This window comes from Thermobia domestica, chromosome 5 (assembly GCF_964235325.1).
Source record: "Thermobia domestica chromosome 5, izTheDome1.hap1.1, whole genome shotgun sequence".
Classification (NCBI taxonomy): domain Eukaryota; kingdom Metazoa; phylum Arthropoda; class Insecta; order Zygentoma; family Lepismatidae; genus Thermobia; species Thermobia domestica.
Window position 1 is genome coordinate 118,518,298 of NC_137458.1, and position 20,556 is coordinate 118,538,853.

The 20,556-nt window shown below is 35.1% G+C and overlaps 1 protein-coding gene across 4 annotated transcripts in view; it reads right to left on the reverse strand.

The window, feature by feature from the left end:
• The window catches only part of LOC145686069 (apoptosis-resistant E3 ubiquitin protein ligase 1), a 411,433-nt gene that overhangs the window by 27,893 nt on the left and 362,984 nt on the right, over nucleotides 1-20,556 (reverse strand). For all 4 annotated transcript variants that reach the window (XM_081758980.1, XM_081758979.1, XM_081758981.1 and 1 more), the window contains 4 exons: nucleotides 17,150-17,291; nucleotides 14,857-14,978; nucleotides 11,763-11,838; nucleotides 4,078-4,367 (listed from right to left, as the gene is read on the reverse strand). In XM_081758980.1, coding sequence (XP_081615106.1) covers nucleotides 4,078-4,367; nucleotides 11,763-11,838; nucleotides 14,857-14,978; nucleotides 17,150-17,291 — 630 coding nt within the window. The remainder of the gene's footprint in view (nucleotides 1-4,077; nucleotides 4,368-11,762; nucleotides 11,839-14,856; nucleotides 14,979-17,149; nucleotides 17,292-20,556) is intronic.

Genomic DNA, 20,556 nt, shown 5'->3' on the forward strand with positions numbered 1-20,556 from the left:
ATGGATGTGTAGGTCATCGGTGATATCATGACTGCCTACATGCCGGTGTTGCTCGACTAAAGACAGAATATCATTCATTTCTTCTGTGACTGTCACCCGTCTGTGACGAGCATGTTGAACATCGAAATTTCCAGTATGAATGTGACTGAACCATTTCTTGTTTTTTTTTTTTCTTCTTTTAATAATGCATCTTATCTTGCCCATAAATAGCACAAATTTTTTCAAGGACCTGTGCAATACTTGCGTCTTTATCGAAATGAAATCGTAAAGTGTAGCGCAGTTTTCGAAAAGTACACTCAACTTCACGGCGCAACACATTTTCTGATTGTAAGAATTCCAACACTTTATGCACATCCGCTAGCTTCAATTGTCAGCTGTCAAATGGCGTAAGGCCTGACCCACTACAACTCATGTACCTTGAGATTTGGGACACTAACGCCATCTCGAGCCTAAAAGAATTTTGGACTTCATCATTTCTGAAGCAAAAGTAGTGTCAAAGATAGGTGTCAAGTCGGATCTTAAAGAATTAAGAACGAAAAGTAGAGATTGTCATGTCTCTGATAGCTCAAATGGTAAAGATCATCCAGCAAGCGGGAAATCCGGTTTAGAGTTCCTCCAATCCAACTATCATATTTTTCTGCGTTGTTTAATTGATACGTAAATTATTCCAAACTTATACTCACAAATCCCAAAATAACATAGAAGAACTATAATTAAACCTTGCTTAAAATTGGACTAACACGGGAGAGAAGCAACTGGGAAATGGAAAGTAATTTGTGCAGAAGGAAAACGGATTGCTAGAAAAAAAAGAGAAAGAAAATGGCTACGCGTAAAAAAAAAAAAAAAAAGTAGACAAAAGAAAGAGTAAACGGTTGCTCGACTGGTCACGTGGCCGAGTGGTAAACGCATCGACTCTGGAGCGTGAAAGTCATGGGTTCAAATCCCACCGTCGACTACCAGTTATTTTTTGTTGGAAACAGTTTTGTATACGAGCTGATAATCGTTAACTAATGAAGCAAATTGCATGTTTGGGAAACGAGTTCGGTACTATCATCAAACAGCCAACTGATCGCGTGCAAAGAAGTTCGACTGACGGTTGCTAGTGTTGCGTGTTCCCACACGTGCTTCGCTGGACACAGAAGGAATAGCGTGACTATCAAGTGGGATTCTGGTTTCGTATATTTCAATTATGGAATGCGGTATATGCTCTTTTTCGCACATCGATTTGATGTTGTCGATGCGTCATCTGCAAGCAGATGTGAGTACAAAATAGCGTAGCATATGGGTAGTATTATTACGGCCTACGCCAAAGGCGATGAACTCGAAAGTACGAGGAAGAGAACATGACATACGACGGTGACGATGAATGACCATCGTTGCTGTAGTAAACAACCTTTATTCTATTTCACCGAATGAGATCGTATTTAGCAAACGATAAATTCACTGACGCCGAAAAGGCGCGTCAAGTCGTATTGAATTGTTGCGTATAGTCGTATAATCGCTGTTGAATTGTCCAATTTCCTCTGTCGCTGTTGTTTAGCATTGATGTGAAAGCAATGTTCCCGAGCTTGAAGAGGGAGCATATATTGAAAGCAGTGACAGAGAAAATGGGAGGAAAGAAAATACATGGTTAGAGTGCAGAAAAGCTCAAAGAAGCCTTGAAGACCATATGGAGGAACAGTTTCTGCTTTATAGGAGAGAGGTTAGCAAGGATCAAGGACGGCCTGAGCATAGAATCGAGAATGAGTCCGGTATTGGCGGAGATAGTGATGAACAGGTGGGAAAAGTAAGCCAAAAGAAAAGGAGGTGACAAGCTTCAGCAGGTATGTCGATGATTGCTTGAGGATATGGAAAGGTACTCGAAGGCAACTTACTAAATTTGTGAAGGAAATAGAAGATTAAGAGAAGGGCATAGAACTGGAATTGGAAATAGAAGAGAAAGGGGCCATTGTTTTTGTAGATATGAAAATAAGCAGGTAGAGTGACAAGTTGGTCACGGAATGGTTCCAGAAGAAGTGTGCATCAGGGGAACTTGCTGTCATAAAAGGAGTGGTGATCGATCAACGAAGAGAATTTTCATAGAAAATGTAGAAGAGAGAATCATGTGGATTAGTAGTGACAAAAGGAAGGCAGAGGAAGACATAGAGAAATTTCACAACCAATTGGAGACCAACGGATATGATAAGAAAAAGGTAAGGATAGAAAGGATAAGAAGAAAGGACCAGAATAGTAAGAAGGAATATAAGAAAGAAGAAGATGGGAGGAAGAAACGAAGCCACGGTGGGGAATAGAAAGTATAAGCGAAGATACCGAGATAATCAAGAGCACTCTAAAGAAAATAGGGAACGTTTCAACATACAGGAAAAGGAGTAGGAGACCATGGACATGTTACGCATGAAGAAAAAGAAAAAAGAAGAGGAGGAGGAAGGATGAAAAGAAGTGGAGTGGTTTATAAGATAAGGTGCAGTGATTGTAATAGTTGTCATATTGGTAAAACGGAGAAAAAGCTAAAAGAACGGTTAAAACAACACCAAGATGATGTGAGATTGGAAAGAGAAAGAAATGCCATTTTTAAACACGTAAGGGACACGGGGCATAATATTAATTGGTGCGAGATTGGAGTGTTAGCACGGGAACAAAGGACGTTAATAAAAAAATGGGAGGAGGCCAGGTTCATTGAAAAAGAGAAAAGCTGTGTTATGAATTGGAATACAGGATTTAAAATTGACGAACAGTGGGGCAAGTTGTTGGAAAGTCTTAATTTGTAGCTTAGTTTTCACTGGACCAGGGACGGAAATGGATCTGCGGTGTTTAGTTTCATCTTTGTCAACTTTTGTTATGATTGGCTGAATCTGTTTAGATCAGCCAATCAGCGTTCAGAACCATTTGCTGTGATTCAGTTATATTTAGATGCAACTCTCTCTTGTTTTTACAGTGTCTGATGAAGCTAATATGTTCAGTTAGTTGGCGAAACTGTCGCACATTTATGATTATAATAATGTAATAATATACAACTTGGATATCAAATTTCATTGTTAGTTTTCTTGGCTTGTAGATATGTTTAAGTTACGTGTGTTTTCGTGATAATCCAAACTTTCAACATACGAGTATCAGTCTCCTACATTTTCGTAAATAACTATAAAGATGATCCTAACTCTTCCAAATAAGTGCAGATAACGATCATTCAAGTCCATAATTGACTTTTTGAGAACATGCTGGCCCTAACTGATATATCACATGACTACCTTTCCATTTCAAAAAATATCACAGATTTCAAAATGGCGGCGGAGGTTCGTAATCTACTCTGCCCATTCTTCTTTTACCAATATGTGAAACTATCACCGTTTCCGCTGTCTATCTTTCACTATTTTCACGTTCAACAGTTTCTTTGATATATTTCAATAACATAGCATAGCCCTTCTTCCACCAATTTTAGCCCTCTCCGTTTCTTATGTTGCTCGGCCATTAAAATTTTGCACATATACATATTTTCACATGCTCTATCAGGCGCACTAAGTATCACCCCGCAACTCGGTTCATTCATTTGCAGCCTTTACTTGTGAGAAGGAATGTTAAAATTTAAAGAACTACCCTCTCTCTGATATATTGCCTGAGATTTAATCACGTAGTGGAATCAGCGTTGAAAAGGAACAACAAATCCAAACGAATAAAATGGTCTCAACTACAGCAGTGAAGGGTATAATTAACTGCGTATTTAAATTATTAACTTTATAGGAAATTTCCTTGAAACAAGTTGCTAAAACAGACTAGGTAACAAATAATTTATACAACTAAGTATCAAGTTCTCCCATTGGTCTAGTAACTAACGAGCTCAGATTTTGTTGCACGGGATCCCGGGTTCGATTTCCGGTGGGATTAATGTTTTATAGTAGTTTGGATTCCACATTAAACTGTAACTTCACGTTTCATATAGCTTCGGTGCTGAAAAGACACACTAAATTTCTACAACCAATAAACTAGTCAATGTATTTTTTTAATCAATAAATAAATAAAAAAAACTGGCACTGTATTGTAAATAATGAGAATAATGTAATGAAGTTGAAATTAATTTCTTACCTTATAGTGAACTCTAAGGCCAATGAGCTGTGCTAGAAATGAGCGTGTGAATCTCGCCCTTACAAGCTGCCTATACGATCCTCCGAGTGCTGATTCATATAGGCATTTTCCCACAACACGGCCGGCAAATTCGTAATGTTTTAACTTCAAATGGGATGGACGTCGAGGATTTGGATGAACCAGAGCCTGCTGGTTGTCAGAAAAGCCAGAAAAAAGTCCGTTTCTTGAATCGAACAACGCGGCACATATTAATTCAAACCATTCACGCCTCACGCCTCCCCAATCCAGAGCTGAAAAAATGAGGATTTATTTTAATAACAATTTCATACACAAATATGAACCAAACTAATCCGGAATGTTAATGCTAGATCACAAATCAATGTAAGCGGAAGCTTATCAACATGTGGTAAGTTTAATTTTCAGTTAGAAACAAAAATATATGAATTACTCTATTTATTCATAAACTATTGTAAAAAGAAGAAAAAACATCATTAAAGTTTAGAACAGTATATGTTTCTCCGCTCTCCCGAAAACTTGATATACGACATATTGCAGTATGTATCAATAATAAAATGTTCTTCTGTATGTGCAAACTTTAAGAATATAATAAGACTGAAATTTCCAACTTTCTTAAAGTCAGAAAACAATTTAGTTAAATAAGAAAGAACACAATGCAATTAGAAATAACGTAAGTAAAATACTAACAGTCACCGCAAGAAACAAACGACATCACTAGGAAGTACTTTCGAAGAACATCATCTCCATCTTCAGCCTAGGCACACTTCGAAAAGGATTTAAACCAGAGGAAAGAAATTATGGATAATAACGCAATATTTAATTTATTTACTCGAAGTTTTTACGATATGAGACTTTGGCCTTAACGAAGGTATTTTCTCATATATTCACTTGCCTTAGATCTCACGGAAAGTTGAGAAATTGTCAGTCATATAAGAGGTTACTCTACATTCAAAACTTCCGAACAAGAGATTAATATGTCCGCACTTATGCACTGTCTTGATGTAAATTTACCAATAAAAGTAATTCAATGTTGCTACTTTTGTTTGAGATGCGGCACAATACTTACCAAAAACCTCGTCTTATAGTACAACCGAAATGAAATCTTAGTTCTCAATGAATAAATGAAAGTCACGCAGGTATGTTCCGTAAGTTTTTCCTTGATCGGTTGATATCTTCAGGTTGCGCATGCGCACTGAAGTTTGGCGAAAATGAGGAAAATTTGAAAAAATAGGATATTTTAATTTATTTTTTTTTATTTTTTTGTCACCAAGCAAAACGCCTGGGGTCCAAAAAGTTGACAACGGGTGTAAAATATTTCCTTGGTCGGTTGATATTTTCAGGTTGCGCATGCGCACTGAAGTAACATCCTTTTTTGCTTTACCAATAAATTCTATTATGCCATTAAGCCCAATTCGTGCACTGAAGTTCTGTTAGCAACATTCATGTATTGTTTGTAAGAGTAAGTTAAGAAGCAATTAGTTAATTATTCATTAATTAATTAATGATTAACAGGGGCCAAAGTCTTTCTTAGTTTCAAACTTCGGCATCGCGAGCCGATTCGGAAGACGTGCCCGGATGAAAAACCATCGCGCCTGTCCTGTCCACAGACTTGAGTTGCAGCTTCTGTCACCACACGAATGCATCGTTCGACTGCTTGCGTATGGCACGGTAGATCCTTCCACCACAGATTTTGAAGTTGATCTTGATCCAGGCTATCTTCTGGCAGTCCAATAACGAGTGGTGGTTTGGTGACAGCGAGGTCTTGCCAAAAGATGATGTCTGTGTAATCCTTGGCGCTGAAGTTCAACGGCGGAACTTCAAAGGTTCGAATCGAGCCGCCAGGACCAGGAGGAGCCTCTCTTGCCTTCAGTATTCGTTTCTTGGCCGAAGTACGAATATGAGGTCTCTCGACATGCAGCATCGCCAGTAGGAGGTTTTCGGGATATGCGGCGAAGGCGTTTCTCTGCATGGTGTCGTAAACGACCTTCTTCAGTTCCGGATCGAGGTACTGCGACAACTGCATGGAATGCCATAGATTCTTTGGTGCATCCGTGATCTTCCAATGGCGCTTGATATTGAACCACATTGGAGCGTACACGCAGACCACGAACGTGGACAGGATGACTAGGTTTTCAGATGGGATTTCACTCGCCACATACAGCCGCAAGATTCGATTTGCAGTAGTCAACCATTGTGAATGGGACAACATGCCAGGACTTCTTCCTCCCAGCCCTTGCGGGAATTGCCCGGTTGCGACAGCCCGACAGATGTCGAGTAGATACTGCTGGTCGGTGCTGAGGTCTGGGACGACGTCGGGAAAACTGCCTTGGATAGGCTGGAACTCCAGGACAGGAAGGTTCTCGCAAATATGAAGGTTCTTTGCGAGTGGTCCCGTATACCCTCGTGGGCTACTCGTAGGACCCTCTAGATACTCGATTAGATGACGTAGGGTAAGCTCATTGAAGTGGAGTTAACAGACTATCCACTGCAATGGCTTGCCCAGCTGAACTTCCAGGCAATGAATAACCCCATTTTCCTTTCCTGTGTTGACAGCAGTACCGTCGCTGCCGATCGCCTGCAGTCCCGACAACTCCATGTTCACGACGGTTGCGTATTCCAGGATTGCATTCGTAATTGCTATAGCAGATCCGAATTTTGGTGTAACGTGTCCGAAGTATGTAGACCCTGGTTCACTGATTAGGGACACGTGTTCCTCCACAATCTCCCTGCGATGTAATTTTCCACCAGCCATCATTTCAACAGACATCGTTTTGTCCTTTCTCCCGTCGAAGTAGAGTGCCTGCAGTGGTTGGAGCTGGAGGGGCGGATCTTGTAAACCCTCCCTCATCTTCTCTCGCTCTCCCCTACTTTGCTTCTGTCGTTGACCGTACTCTCAGCTGACGGATGGGCTGTGTCGTGCAGAATAGCAGAAGCAATCGCTGCGGCAGGCCTGTCAGCAATCCCATATCTTTCTAACACCTGGGCAAACGTGGGGAGTTTGAGACTGGTACTGGGCGACTGCTTTGTGGATTTCCGGGTATCGAAGGTTACTGATTGGTCAGTTGTCTCAGCACTAGCAGACTGCGCGCAATCGATGCCATCGTTGGAATCCGAATAGTCAGCTTACGTGTCAAATTGGGACCTTGGACCGGAGTCTTCCTGAACCTGACGATGCCGCATGCGCAACCTGAAGATATCAACCGATCAAGGACATATTTTACACCCGTTGTCACCAGGCCATTGCGCAAGTTTTTGGACCCCAGGCGTTTTGCTTGGTGACAAAAAAAATAAAATAAATAAATGAAAATATCCCATTTTTTTCAAATTTTCTTCCTTTTCGCCAAACTTTAGTGCACATGCGCAACCTGAAGATATTAAACGATCAAGGAAATATTTTACACCCGTTGTCACCAGGCCACTACGCAACTTTTTGGACCCCAGGCGTTTTGCTTGGTGACAAAAAAAGAAAAGAAAAGAAATTAAAATATTACATTTTTTCAAATTTTCCTCATTTTCGCCAAACTTCAGTGCGCATGCGCAACCTGAAGATATCAACCGATCAAGGAAATATTTTACACCTGTTGTCACCAGGCCACTGCGCAACGTTTTGGACCCCAGGCGTTTTGCTTGGTGACAAAAAAAATAAATAAAAAAATAAATTAAAATATCCTATTTTTTCAAATTTTCCTCATTTTCGCCAAACTTTAGTGCACATGCGCAACCTGAAGATATCAACCGATCAAGGAAATATTTTACACCCGTTGTCACCAGGTCACTACGCAACTTTTTCGACCCCAGGCGTTTTGCTTGGTGAAAAAAAGTTTTTTTCACTCCACCCTAGTGTCTGTATCGGGTTTCAAGTACAAAAACATTTTCAGTAGCTTTAACGATTGCAATGATGATTCTATCTTCATTTCAGTCGGAATAAGTTTTGTCATTTTAAATAAGATAAATAATAAGATTTTAAATAACAATACTTTTCAAACTGTTCATAAATAATGCTGATTTATTCCTGAATTTCTGGATTGGTTTAATAGATGATAATGCTTCAAGATAATTTTGCAATTTAGAGATCCAGTACACTGAAAGAGTCAAATTAATTGTCATCCATATCAGTTTATAAGCCACCAATTGGAGTTGTCACCTACTGTTTGACTTTCGTATTCTACAAAGATTGATTATTTATTGAAAGTCAATTCTACGAACATATATATCATTAATTACAATATCGAATGATCATCTTTCCATTAATACCATTTAATTCAAACTACCTGTAATTGAATAAAACATCACATGAAGCAGTAATGGATGTCGTGGCCAAGTTGCAGAGAGCTCACCTCCGGTGTGGTAGACGAACATCCACCATTTCGTTCATTATTGTCACCACCGTCTCCTTTAGCCTCGGAGCATAATTGTGGGGCGTTAACTTAAAAACAGTAGTGAAAACATTAAGAGAAATACTAGAAGATAGTCACTTCGACTGTAATTGCAAAATTTGGAAGTAGCATTAATTCTGGATACTTTTAGTAAATAATAATAATAATAATAATAATAATAATAATAATAATAATAATAATAATAATAATAATAATAATAATAATAATAATAATAATAATGAAATCTTACAAAATATATGAAGTTTTATTACCCTAAATAAACAATGACATTTTTATTTTTCTTTGATGTTTCTACGTACATAAATGTGTACTTCGTACATAGTCCTACATGACGTACTGTATACCATATTTATTACCTTCTATATAAAAGTGGAACATGTTATTTTCTGTATAGAAATATTAAAGAAGTTTAAATAGTATCGTTCAGTAACTTCAATAATTTAATCTTGGAGCGACAACAACAAGGTCGTGTAATTATTTTTATTTTCAACTAACAAAACTATTGTTGTACAGCGGTTAGCAGCTTAGTTTTGTGATGTGAACGTCTTTTACAGTAGTACGAGTTGAAAAGTGATATTTTCTCATTAGAAATAATGGCTTCTAACACAACCAAATGCGCCGACTCATCACAATGTAAAAGGAGTAGGGTAGTAACACTTCGTGAAGAAGGCTGTTGTTATGAAGAAATTGCGAAAAGTTAGGTGGTGGCGTTCCTGTCAGGATTAGGAAAATTTGTATGCAGTATTAAGCAGGTGAGAGAACAAGAACTAACTGCTCAAGACTGCAGTAGAATTTGCTTCTCTCTCTACAAGATTGTCGACATACGGTACAAGATATAAATGCCATCTTAAGGAATTCTAATCGAATAACCAGACAAAAGCACTGCGAGCGAAGATACCAAAAAAGAAACGTTATCTCAACCAAAACCAGAGGCAAAAGATGTGAAGTGGGCTTTAGCACACAGGAAGTGGATGCAGGAAGATTGAAGCAAAGTCATTTGGAGCGTTGAAACCAACATTTTTCGAAGTGATGACATCAGGTTCGTGTCACCGAACGAGTAAAAAAAAGTTACTGAGTGTACCACCGTCCCTATAAAGCGTCCCGTCAGCGTCATGGTATGAGGAAGCATGACAATGTATGGTGTCGGGCACCTAGCAGTGTTAGAGAGTAACATTAATGCCAAAGGAATGGCGCATCTTTCAGCAAGACGGATAAAAATGTCACACCATTTGAATCAATCAAAAATGGTTCAGGGACCATGGTGGTATTATTCTACCTTGGCTTCGAAACAGGCCTGATCTCAACCCAAATGAGAAATTGAGGTCAAGACCGGAAGTTTTGGTGTCGGGTTAATAACAGATAGCTATTCGAGACCATCGTTCAATCGTGGTTTGGAGTGATAATATCAGATTTCCGATGTCTAGCAGACTCAATGTCATAAAGAATCAAGACAGTAATCAGACCAAAAGGATATCCAGCAAAATATTAGCGCAAAGCTGCAATAGTAATCCATACGAATGTGCTAAAATGTATCTTTTATAAATGTCTTACTAACTAATCTGAAAGTGTAATTTTGTTTGTTTTGCTAGGTACTGTAGTTAACCCGAAATTGTAACTTAGTTTGTTCACTTTTCGGAACACTGAACATTGCATGTTTGTCTACTTCAATAAAGAGGCAAATTTCAACTAAAATCAACAGCTAAACGTAATTTTCAACAAAATTCTCAGAAGTAATAGGAATTAATGCACTACTGTATATAATAAATATCTTTTGATGTTGACGGAAGTTATTCCGAAGAGGAACATTTACATCAAGACCGGCAGCATAGTACTGTAATCCAAGTCTCTTGGAGGCGAGATAGTGTGGTAGGAAATGGTTATATTTAGGGCTGATCTTGCATGATGATCTGTGCACCTACCAACCGCACTGAATCCAAACGTCAGTCGTGGTTCGGAGCCCACGTTAACTGAAACTTCAGTGTTACCTATCTTTCATAACCTTGGTGCTGCATAAGGACAAAAATCACAAAACCTCCTCAACTCAACTCAGGAACACTTACATTATGTAAGGTATGATATATGGGATGACTACTAAACATCGTTGCAAAATACAAAATTATCTTTGTTATTTTGTAAATAAGCACTTCAAATGGGAAATTCCAAATTATACTACAGTATAGAATTGTTTTTAGAATATTTTTATATGATGTTGCCTTCCCGTGTCTCTTTCAATTTTGGAACAGTGTTTTATGTTATAACAAGTATATGTTTCCTTCACAGACATGCACGCGTTCTGAATATGTAATAAGCTAACATATTACCATCTGAAAACGAATAAGTTTCTACTGAGTTAACAACATTGCATTACTCATAACATTTGCAATGACACTTTAAAATAGTCTATGTACTGTTACTATTCTATGTACGTTTCTCAAATATTGCTTATGTACGTTTGATTACATTTTAATGTATGTATTCCCAAATCTTACCTTTTTTCGATTATCAATCTTCAAATCATTAGGCCACAATTTCATTATTTATGACGCTGACAGCTACACCTTCTTATTTATTTATTTATTTATTCACTTTTTGTTCTTACAAAAAGTCACTTCTCCCAGGAATTTAATGGTTAACCACGATGATATGATTACTGGCAGAATTTGAAACTAAGTTAAAATAGAGGCCGCGGGGGATCAGAGGTAGAGCGCTCATCTAGAGTACGCTGGGTCCGTGGTTTGATTTCAGTTCGCGTCAAGTGGGCTTTTCTCGGGGTTTTTCCGTTTTCTCATTCTTCATGTCATTATTTCATTCATTATTATTATCGCCGTCTCTTTTAACCTCGGTGCTTTATCATGGGTCGTTAAACAATAATAATAATAATAATAATAATAATAATAATAATAATAATAATAATAATAATAATAATAATAATAATAATAATAATAATAATAATAATAATAATAATTGATTAAAGTTAAAACTATGCTATAATCATTACATAGTTAAATGCAGAAGATATTAGCTAAAGATTATTTATTCTAAATAAGTTGTTGTGAACAGATACCAATGCAATATAACGTCCAGTTATTTCAGTGTGACACATCAACCTCATTGTATACAGGCTATATATAAAATCCATTTTTCGGATTTCTAAACATATTTTATCACTGACAACCATTCCTTGTATGGCTTACAAAAACTTTATTTTTTTGCAACATTTCTTATCAAATCGAAGTAAAGAACAAATAAAAGTAAATAACATGTTGTTACCTTGTTCTCCCTGGAATGTTATCTCCAAGTTTCGACACCAATCACTTACGGAAAACCCCTTTGTGGATTTCATGGACTGAAACGAGAATAAAAATTTAATTTAAAGATAAAGAGAACATATCAGGAACACATCAACACAAACAAGAGTAAGTAATTTCTCATTCTATTTTGACTTTAGTACATAAATAAAAAATCAGGCGACATCAAGACCAAACTATGAATGTAGGCTCTTCAGATTTCAATAAAAGTTTACATTGGATTTCGCTGAGAGAAAAATCGAATTAGATAATTACAATCATCACAAAATCATACAAATGTCTCGTAGCTTTATAAAACGATCTACATAAATATTTGGGGAACTACTACTACAGTAAGTGATACTACATAGATGCATACTCTACATAGAAAAATCATTAAGTATTTGAAATTAGCTTTAAGTTTCAATCAGGAAATCTTAACAAAGATTATTCAGAATACTAAATGAAGAATACAAAATTAATTCGGTTGAGTACTGAAAAGAAAAATCGCGGGCCATTAAAGTGTTATTCTGCAGTAAAAAAAAAGTTAGCATTCCTTAAATATGCGTAACGAAAATAAGTTTATTTTTCTTGTTATTGCACAAATGAAATTACTTATAGAAATGTAATCATTGTATATACGAGTAATTTAACTTGTGTACTAATAGGAAAAGTGAATTTACTAAATTTTATTTAGCGTTGTGCATACTCATAGAACATTTATTTGTCTTGATACTGCAGAAAGCCCCTAAATTCCGGTGGATATTGCTTGTAGGGTACAAATAACAATTAACAATTAATTAAAAAACCTATAACTTTTGCAACCATGCTTTGATTCATATTAAGAGTTGCTGATATTTTGGCTAAAGTTTAGTTTGCCTATATACAATGAAGCGTTTTATTACATATTCTCTTTTGCATAAAACACTATACCTACAATTGTTTATTTGTTTATTGAATGTTAGCATTTCTTCTTAGCACCGAAGCTATATGAGGCGTGGATCTACAGCTTAAGGTGGAATTCAACGTTAGCCAGTCGACTAATGATGATGACCTATATTTACATATTTAACTGATATAAGTAAATCAAATGAGAATAAAAATAGAGGTTTTACTTTGATATTGGTTTAAGAAATCAATATCACAAACATATATTTAATTTCTTTACCTCACATATCGTTAAAGGAAGGGAAAGATGATTTATATGAAGGACGTGACGAGTAACTGTGAAGCAATCAAGTGCTTTGTGGGTCATGTGCTTGGCTGACAGTTCAAGCTAAAGCAGCAAAGGGTTTACAGGTTCTTCAACTCCGAGTATCGTGATTTCTTTATATTATTATATTATTATTAATAATAATAATAATAATAATAATAATAATAATAATAATAATAATAATAATAATAATAATAATAATAATAATAATAATAATAATAATAATATCTTAATCTGTATTTACAATTCCCTGCTTTGTGGTTATAGTACTCGCGCCGAGTCGTGAAGCTTGGGCTCTAATCATAGAAATATTTTGTTTGAGCTCCGATATATCGGAAAACTTCGGTACAATTCGTGCAGCCGCTTTCCGAGCGCACACTTGGGGAAACGTCAAACAGCTGAAATTCACCAACAATGTTGCCGGACTTTGAAGACATAGTAAATGAGTATTAAAAAAAAAAAGCATTTAAAAACGACCAACAATAGCACTGCACAACAATAACCACTATAACAATTATTCTAAAACGGTAAGAATAACACGAATAGTAACAACGAAAATTAACGTATTTAAAAAAAAAAAATTAACAAAACGGAACTTGGCGCAAATCCGACAACACTGTATTCTCGGGAGATGTCTTCCGTGTAGCGCGAGAGACGACACTGACAGAATTTGATGGATGGGCTTTGACGACTGGAACGCATCCTCCCGTTCTGTTGGGTGGTGAAATCAGTAGATCTAGGTCAAGCTTCACAACTCGGCGCGAATACTATAACTCAGGGTTATATATTTTAAGATAAATACAGAAGAGTATCTTTACAGGTGCTCAATGCAAACATGTTATTTTCAAACTTTTAATTCTTTTAGTTATATTAGCATGGTTGGTTATCCACAATATCATCATATTTTATACATTTAAGCAAAGAATACATAAAATAATACGAAATAAAGTAGCAGTTAACAAATCTTAAGAGTCAGCCCAAAGAAGTCACTAGAACTTGTGCTAACGAAATAATTACTGAAATAAAATAGGAATCACGCTATTCAATTTTTTGATAGAAAATTTTTAACATTATAATACAAAGAATGGTCGAAAAGTTGCAGATATTAGCATGTTAAGAGTGATTTTAGTTTATTATTTTAATCAAAATATGTAAACTTAAACAATTTATACGAAAATGTATATTAAATACAGCAATTTTATTGGAAAAAATCACACCAATAAGATATTTTGATTTGAAGAACGTAGCAGTAACTCGAGTATTTTGAGTAACTTTAGGTTGCTCGATCTTCAACTTTCAACTAAGCACAAGATTTACAGCTCAGCTTGATTGCTTCGTCATATGATGCAAGTCACTTGCCTGCGGCGTGCTTCATACACCCTCTTCTTACTCTTTTGAGCCAATGTCTGCATCAACAGACGATCAAAGGATAAGTTTTCAATTGTTATTCTCATATGATTTGCAAATGCCTTCTAAGCGCAGTCATTATCAATATTTCTGATATAAGTTGTATCCTGCAACATCCTTAGTTAAGTAAACTTATAGTAGTTGTAGTCTAGATCGATAGTAAGCTCAGTTGAATTAGTAAACTATTTTTACACCTTTTAAATGGTTGTAAATTGAAGAAATGTGAGTTTTGAATAATCTTGTTGACAATGACACAAAGCGAAACTTCAATGAAGATTTTCGCGAAATAACACTTCAAAAGACATTATAGTATATAATTACTGCGCCGCGTGCTGTAGAGAGCGTATCTCCGGGCACCCTTGCTATTCTAGTATAATTTAAGACATTATTATTTAAGTCTAGAAATACATGTCAGCAAAAAGGAAGAAAGAAAAGAAAAGAAATAGCATAGACTTACAGATTCCAAAAGTCGATTTCTCACAACCTTTAAAGGCAACTTATCGTGGTAATGCTTTTGATGAAACTTCCGAACTTCATGATAAAAAAAGTCCTGTTTATCTTTGAAAGTTTCTGAACCACCTGTAATGGGAAGATGGAAAATTATATATTAATTTTTACTTTAGTACTTTGTTTCAAATTAATATTTATTATCTGGAACACAAGTATTTAGGAATATTAACTATAATTACCTAACCTCTGGTCTTGAGTAAATTGATTATTCATTATGAAGTATGAAAATAAATAAATAAATAAATAAATAAATAAATAAGTAAGTAAATAAGTAAATAAATAAATAACTTTATCCAACTATTTTAATTTTACTTATTTTAGTACATAATTACTGTTGTTTCATAGAACTATTAACAGTTGTTCAGACGTAATAATAATAATAATAATAATAATAATAATAATAATAAACGAATAAATAAATAAATAAATAAATAAAATACATTATCCTAAATTTAAAAACAATTATTAAAAACTTCAAGGAATGTTTCTGCAAAGTGAATGTGCTAATAACCCTATATTATTTGATATTCTATCAGAGCTCATATCACTATACTATTGTATTTTTTTCTATCTTACTAATGAGTATGAAATACCATCTCTGTAGAGTACTTCTTATTTTCGCATTCAAGAGTATTTAGTTTATAGGTCCATGCTCCACAGAAAGTACCAGAATGATTTTTATAATAAAACATTTTATGCGTACGATTTCGATTTTCAAATGAAATGTAAATATGACAGGATCCTAACTCCAATAGAAATAGAAATAATAATAATAATAATAATAATAATAATAATAATAATAATAATAATAATAATAATAATAATAATAATAATAATAATAATAATAATAATAATAATAATTATTATTATTATTATTATTATTATTATTATTATTATTATTATTATTATTATTATTATTATTATTATTATTATTATTATTATTATTATCGGTATTTTTATTTTCTTAATCAAGTTCCATTTATTCTACAATGAATTAATTCTAATTTCATTATTTAAGTTTAAATTTATGATTTTTTACATAAAACTATTATATTTTGTCCTTTCATTTCTTAATATTCAATTATTCTTTCTGCAAACTGTCCTGCATAGTGTTTTCTGTAAAATCTTGAATTCGATTTTCCTAGTCATGTCATCCCACTCGACAAGCAAGCTATCAGTCAACGAAGCAAACCATAAAGCATTCATACGACCTTAAATGTTGCACCTAAATAAATAAATAAATAAATAAATAATAAAGTAGCACCGATGGTTATAAAATCAGTAGGTGTATTTCGATTACAAAACTATTTCATTAGCATAGAACAAGTATGGTTTATTAGTGGTCCCACTGCCTGATACTTATGATTTAACTTGCAGCTTTTGTATTTAAACAGTGCAACAAGGAAATATTGTGTTTTTATGTATCTTCATATTTAACTGAGATTTAGCCCAATAAAAACAAATTTATGAGAATTCGGAATTGTAATTAGTAAACTCTGAAGTTTAAAAAACTGAATTCTAGAGTACTTCATTCTTTGTAAATCTTAAAACGTATGCCGTTCTTATTGCTTTGACACCATACGCTATCTTTGACGAGTGAAATCTCGTTTTCGATTTCAAATGAAGATGAATATATAATTATTTTCCAATATAATTTTTAATAATTACTTTCCATTATCTTCCTTAGGCTCTATTGCATGATATCTCAGTAGCCTGCATCACTTTTTGTTGGATTTCTCATTCCAGATTAAAAACCACTGTTTTAGAGGAATGAGGAAAACTCACTTCATCACTCAATAATGCAGGCTTCAACAATATTTTGGAGTTTAAAAGAACAATTAACAAAACCGTGGTGTGCTAAACATTTTTGTAATAGGTGACAATGGATGTGAAATATTTCCCAGAAAAAAAAAAAGTAAAATACAAGTATCGTAGATTCGGAAAATACAAGAAAGAATCTTTATTTTTTAAACAACAAATCCTCTGCAGGATCATTTTACTTAATAAGCCTCTGCAGGATTAATAAGTCTGGTATACGGGTTGATATCTGACTAATCGCACTTTTTCACTCTGAATCCATCGAAATACAAAATATTTTCTTGTCCAGTTTTATGATGTAGAACTCAATTTTACAAAATTTGTGTTTTCTGTACATTAATTTTCACTTGCTACTAGTTTTCCCTCACACTGAATATTTCAACATGAACAACACAAGCCTAACTCAAGTTATGTATACCTACCAATATTTTTGAGCAAAAAGTGTGTAAACGTTGCGGCTATGACATTTCTGTCTCTCGTTACTAGTTCTACCTTGGGTTGACATCCATCATCAATGACGAAGGAAGGCTGGTTGTACTGGTTATTGTTACTAAGAAAATGGAACTGAAAAGAAAAAAACAATTAGTAATGATCGTCTCTTTGTGCGCTCCCAGATTCGATCTCCGGTGCACTGCTTGGCTCGGATAAAAACCTAGTAGCAGTTCGGATCCCATTTAAGCAGTGAGATTCCGTCTCATATAGACTGTATACTAGAATGGAACATTAATGATAATTACTTATCAGTCCAAACTCTATAAAGTGACAGTACCGTTCGCATGCATTCAAAATTACACATTGCGACTGTTCCTGATAAGGTATGTTCAAACTGATGGACGATAGAAATTTTATACACTTATTTTTACTTACTTCGCCGTGAATGAAGTTATGTTCAAGGCATTTCTCGATTCTACCAGCATAAGACACAGTTATTCACAAGCAAAAATCCGAATCCACTCTAGAGTAATTACAGAATAAGAGAAAAATCAAAGACCATCAGAATGAATTGTCTCAATGTTGCATGTGAATTTCAGATTAAACAGTAATTTCTACGTTTTCAAACAGTTATTTATTAAAAAATAATAATACAGGGTGGCGCAAAAGTCACTTTATCTAAAAAAAGGTTTTATATTATGATATGAGTATAATTACACTTCGAACTAAGCGATATGTTTGAACAATAGGGTTGGTCATTTTGTCGTGTGACCCTGGCAATAGTGCACTCACTATTCTTTTGTCCACAGTTGAGCCTGAAGTTTGTTCTGGTGTGATGGCTGACTTTCGCAATTAAACCTGAATTCAGTGTATGGGTTAACTGGCTTTTGTATCACCCTGATATACAAGAAAAGAAGATTAATTTTCTTTCCGGCAACTTGAATAAAGTAATAAAATAACGACTTTGTGGAGTACAATCTTGAATTTTTGAAAACTTCGAGAGAAAAATCCAAAGAAAGTTATCTTTGAGAAGCAAATTATGATATCTAAAAGTTATAGGATTCATAATTAAGAAAAAACAATTGTTAAGTTTTAAATTAGGAAAAAATAATGTTGTGTAGAATTTTTGAAAACTTCGAGAGAAAAAATCCAAAGAAAGTTATCTTTGAGAAGCAAATTATGATATCTAAAAGTTATAGGATTCATAATTAAGAAAAAACAATTGTTAAGTTTTAAATTAGGAAAAAATAATGTTGTGTAGAATTAGTACATTTTGTCATGTTTTTCACGCTGATAACACGTCCTGACTTAATCCGAGAGGAAGCTGTCGTTCCGACTATAAACCAACATTTTACTGAATTTCTTTACTGTAACTAATGGAGAACCACCGAAAAACCTGTCAGAGTGAATTGCACCACACAACAAACTAACATATTCTGAATACAAACGAGAGTGTAAGCAATATTTATATACGCAAAAGTAAGAATTTTTCACACGATTTTTGCAAATAAATAGCAAAGTAAAAGTGCAATCTTCTCTTTTGCGGGACAGGATGCCCCAAGGACTTGGTATGTGAGGTAAAGGCTTGGTATGCACTCATGGCTTCTTGGCTTCGGTATGCACTTACGATGGTGATGTAGTCAGCACTATGATTCAGCTCGTTTACTTTCAAAGGTACTCATGAGAAAAAAATCCGTCCGTACAAATATGCATATAATATTCTTAAGAATCGTCTCTTTGTTTATTATTATTATTAATATTATTTTGATAAATCTGTTTACGTAACGCATATATTACTCGGTTTGATTTATGTGTATGTGCGGCAAAGTTACGAAATAATTTCTTTGTTTACAAGTGACATCAGTCACATGGCAAGGTTGCCAGAGGTACTAGTTTTACTTGAGATTTCTTGCGTATGGATTTTTGAAGAAAATCAAAAGGATATTCTGAACCGAATCAAATTTAATGGAAGTAGTTGTGTACATACTTCACGTCGTTGTGTGCTGAATATCTACCACTATTTAACATGGGATCGAATACATAAAGCATTTAGATTCCAGCGAACTTAATCTTTCCATATGAAAATATATAATAAAGAATATTAAATAATATTAGTTAAAACATTAATTTAATACATCAACAGCAATGGCGGAGCCAGAGAAACATCATGGAGCTAATAAACTGTTATATCGAAAAGCACAGACAAATGAGGGGCTCCAAGGAACACAATGGTATGTGACATTTGCGTAATTTCGAGTAACTAGAAAACAAGGTTCAACATTCTCATGTAATTCAATGCAATGACACCACCAAACAAATTTCCCCTGCCATCTGTAGCTACATTTCTAAAATTAAACTACCTACATACTGTTTTGTGGTTCGATTCCAATCCATTCCACTTAATTTAATTTCACCGGAAGTGACGCTTCTCATGATGCGACCTGAATTGTTCGCCGCATGGTCGGACAAACTTTCACGTGCTCTTGGAACTTCACGTTAAGCATTTTATTTCAGTACACAGAGGTAAGCTGAACTGCATTCATTTTAGTTTTCTTTATAGTCATACGGGTTTGAGACACTGATGAAATTAGTTAACTAATAGAAAGGGGTACTCAGCTCACTGCCGCTACAATACATGAAGGGCTATAGCACGCTCAATGCGTGATGCGTATCAGTGCACCAGCTCTCAGATATCACTATTTCTGACTTTCTGGATCTGAGTTCGTTACTTCTTAATTCACGTAGTTCCTCAATTGCCTCCTGATGATGAAAAACTAAATGAAATCTTTTACGACCCACGATTACCAATATGTCTCAAAGGCTAAGGGAGATGACAATGAATGAAATGGTGGGATGAAGAAAATGGGAAAAAAACGAGAAAACCCACGCAATGGTGGTTGTCCACCACAAGGCTCATTAGCCGCGAGGTGGGATCAAACCCGGTACCCCATACATAAGAGAGGAGCGCCCTACCACTGGGTTACCCAGAACCTTTATAATGATGGGTTGACACCAGACAATATTAGTGGTCTAACTGGGAGTAGAACAACTGATCACGCACTACGAAGTAGCTTGCGTTAACAATTAGACTAAGCAGGTCAATAATATTTTTTAAAGTATTGAGCAACCTGTTTCCTTTTTAATACTCTTATTCACACCTGCAGACGGCCAGGGTTTGAAAAAAAAAAAACAACCCACCTGGGCCCATGGTTTTTTAGGGTTTAATTGGGTTTTTTCGAAATATTTCAGTCTTTGGGGTAAAAACGTTAAAATAGGATTTACATTTCAAGATTGTCATTGTCACAACTTGCAACAATTTTCTATTCACTGCTGTTTTAAAAAAATGGCCGCCATTTTGAAATTTTATATTGGATAGCCGAAAAAATCTATACAGCAA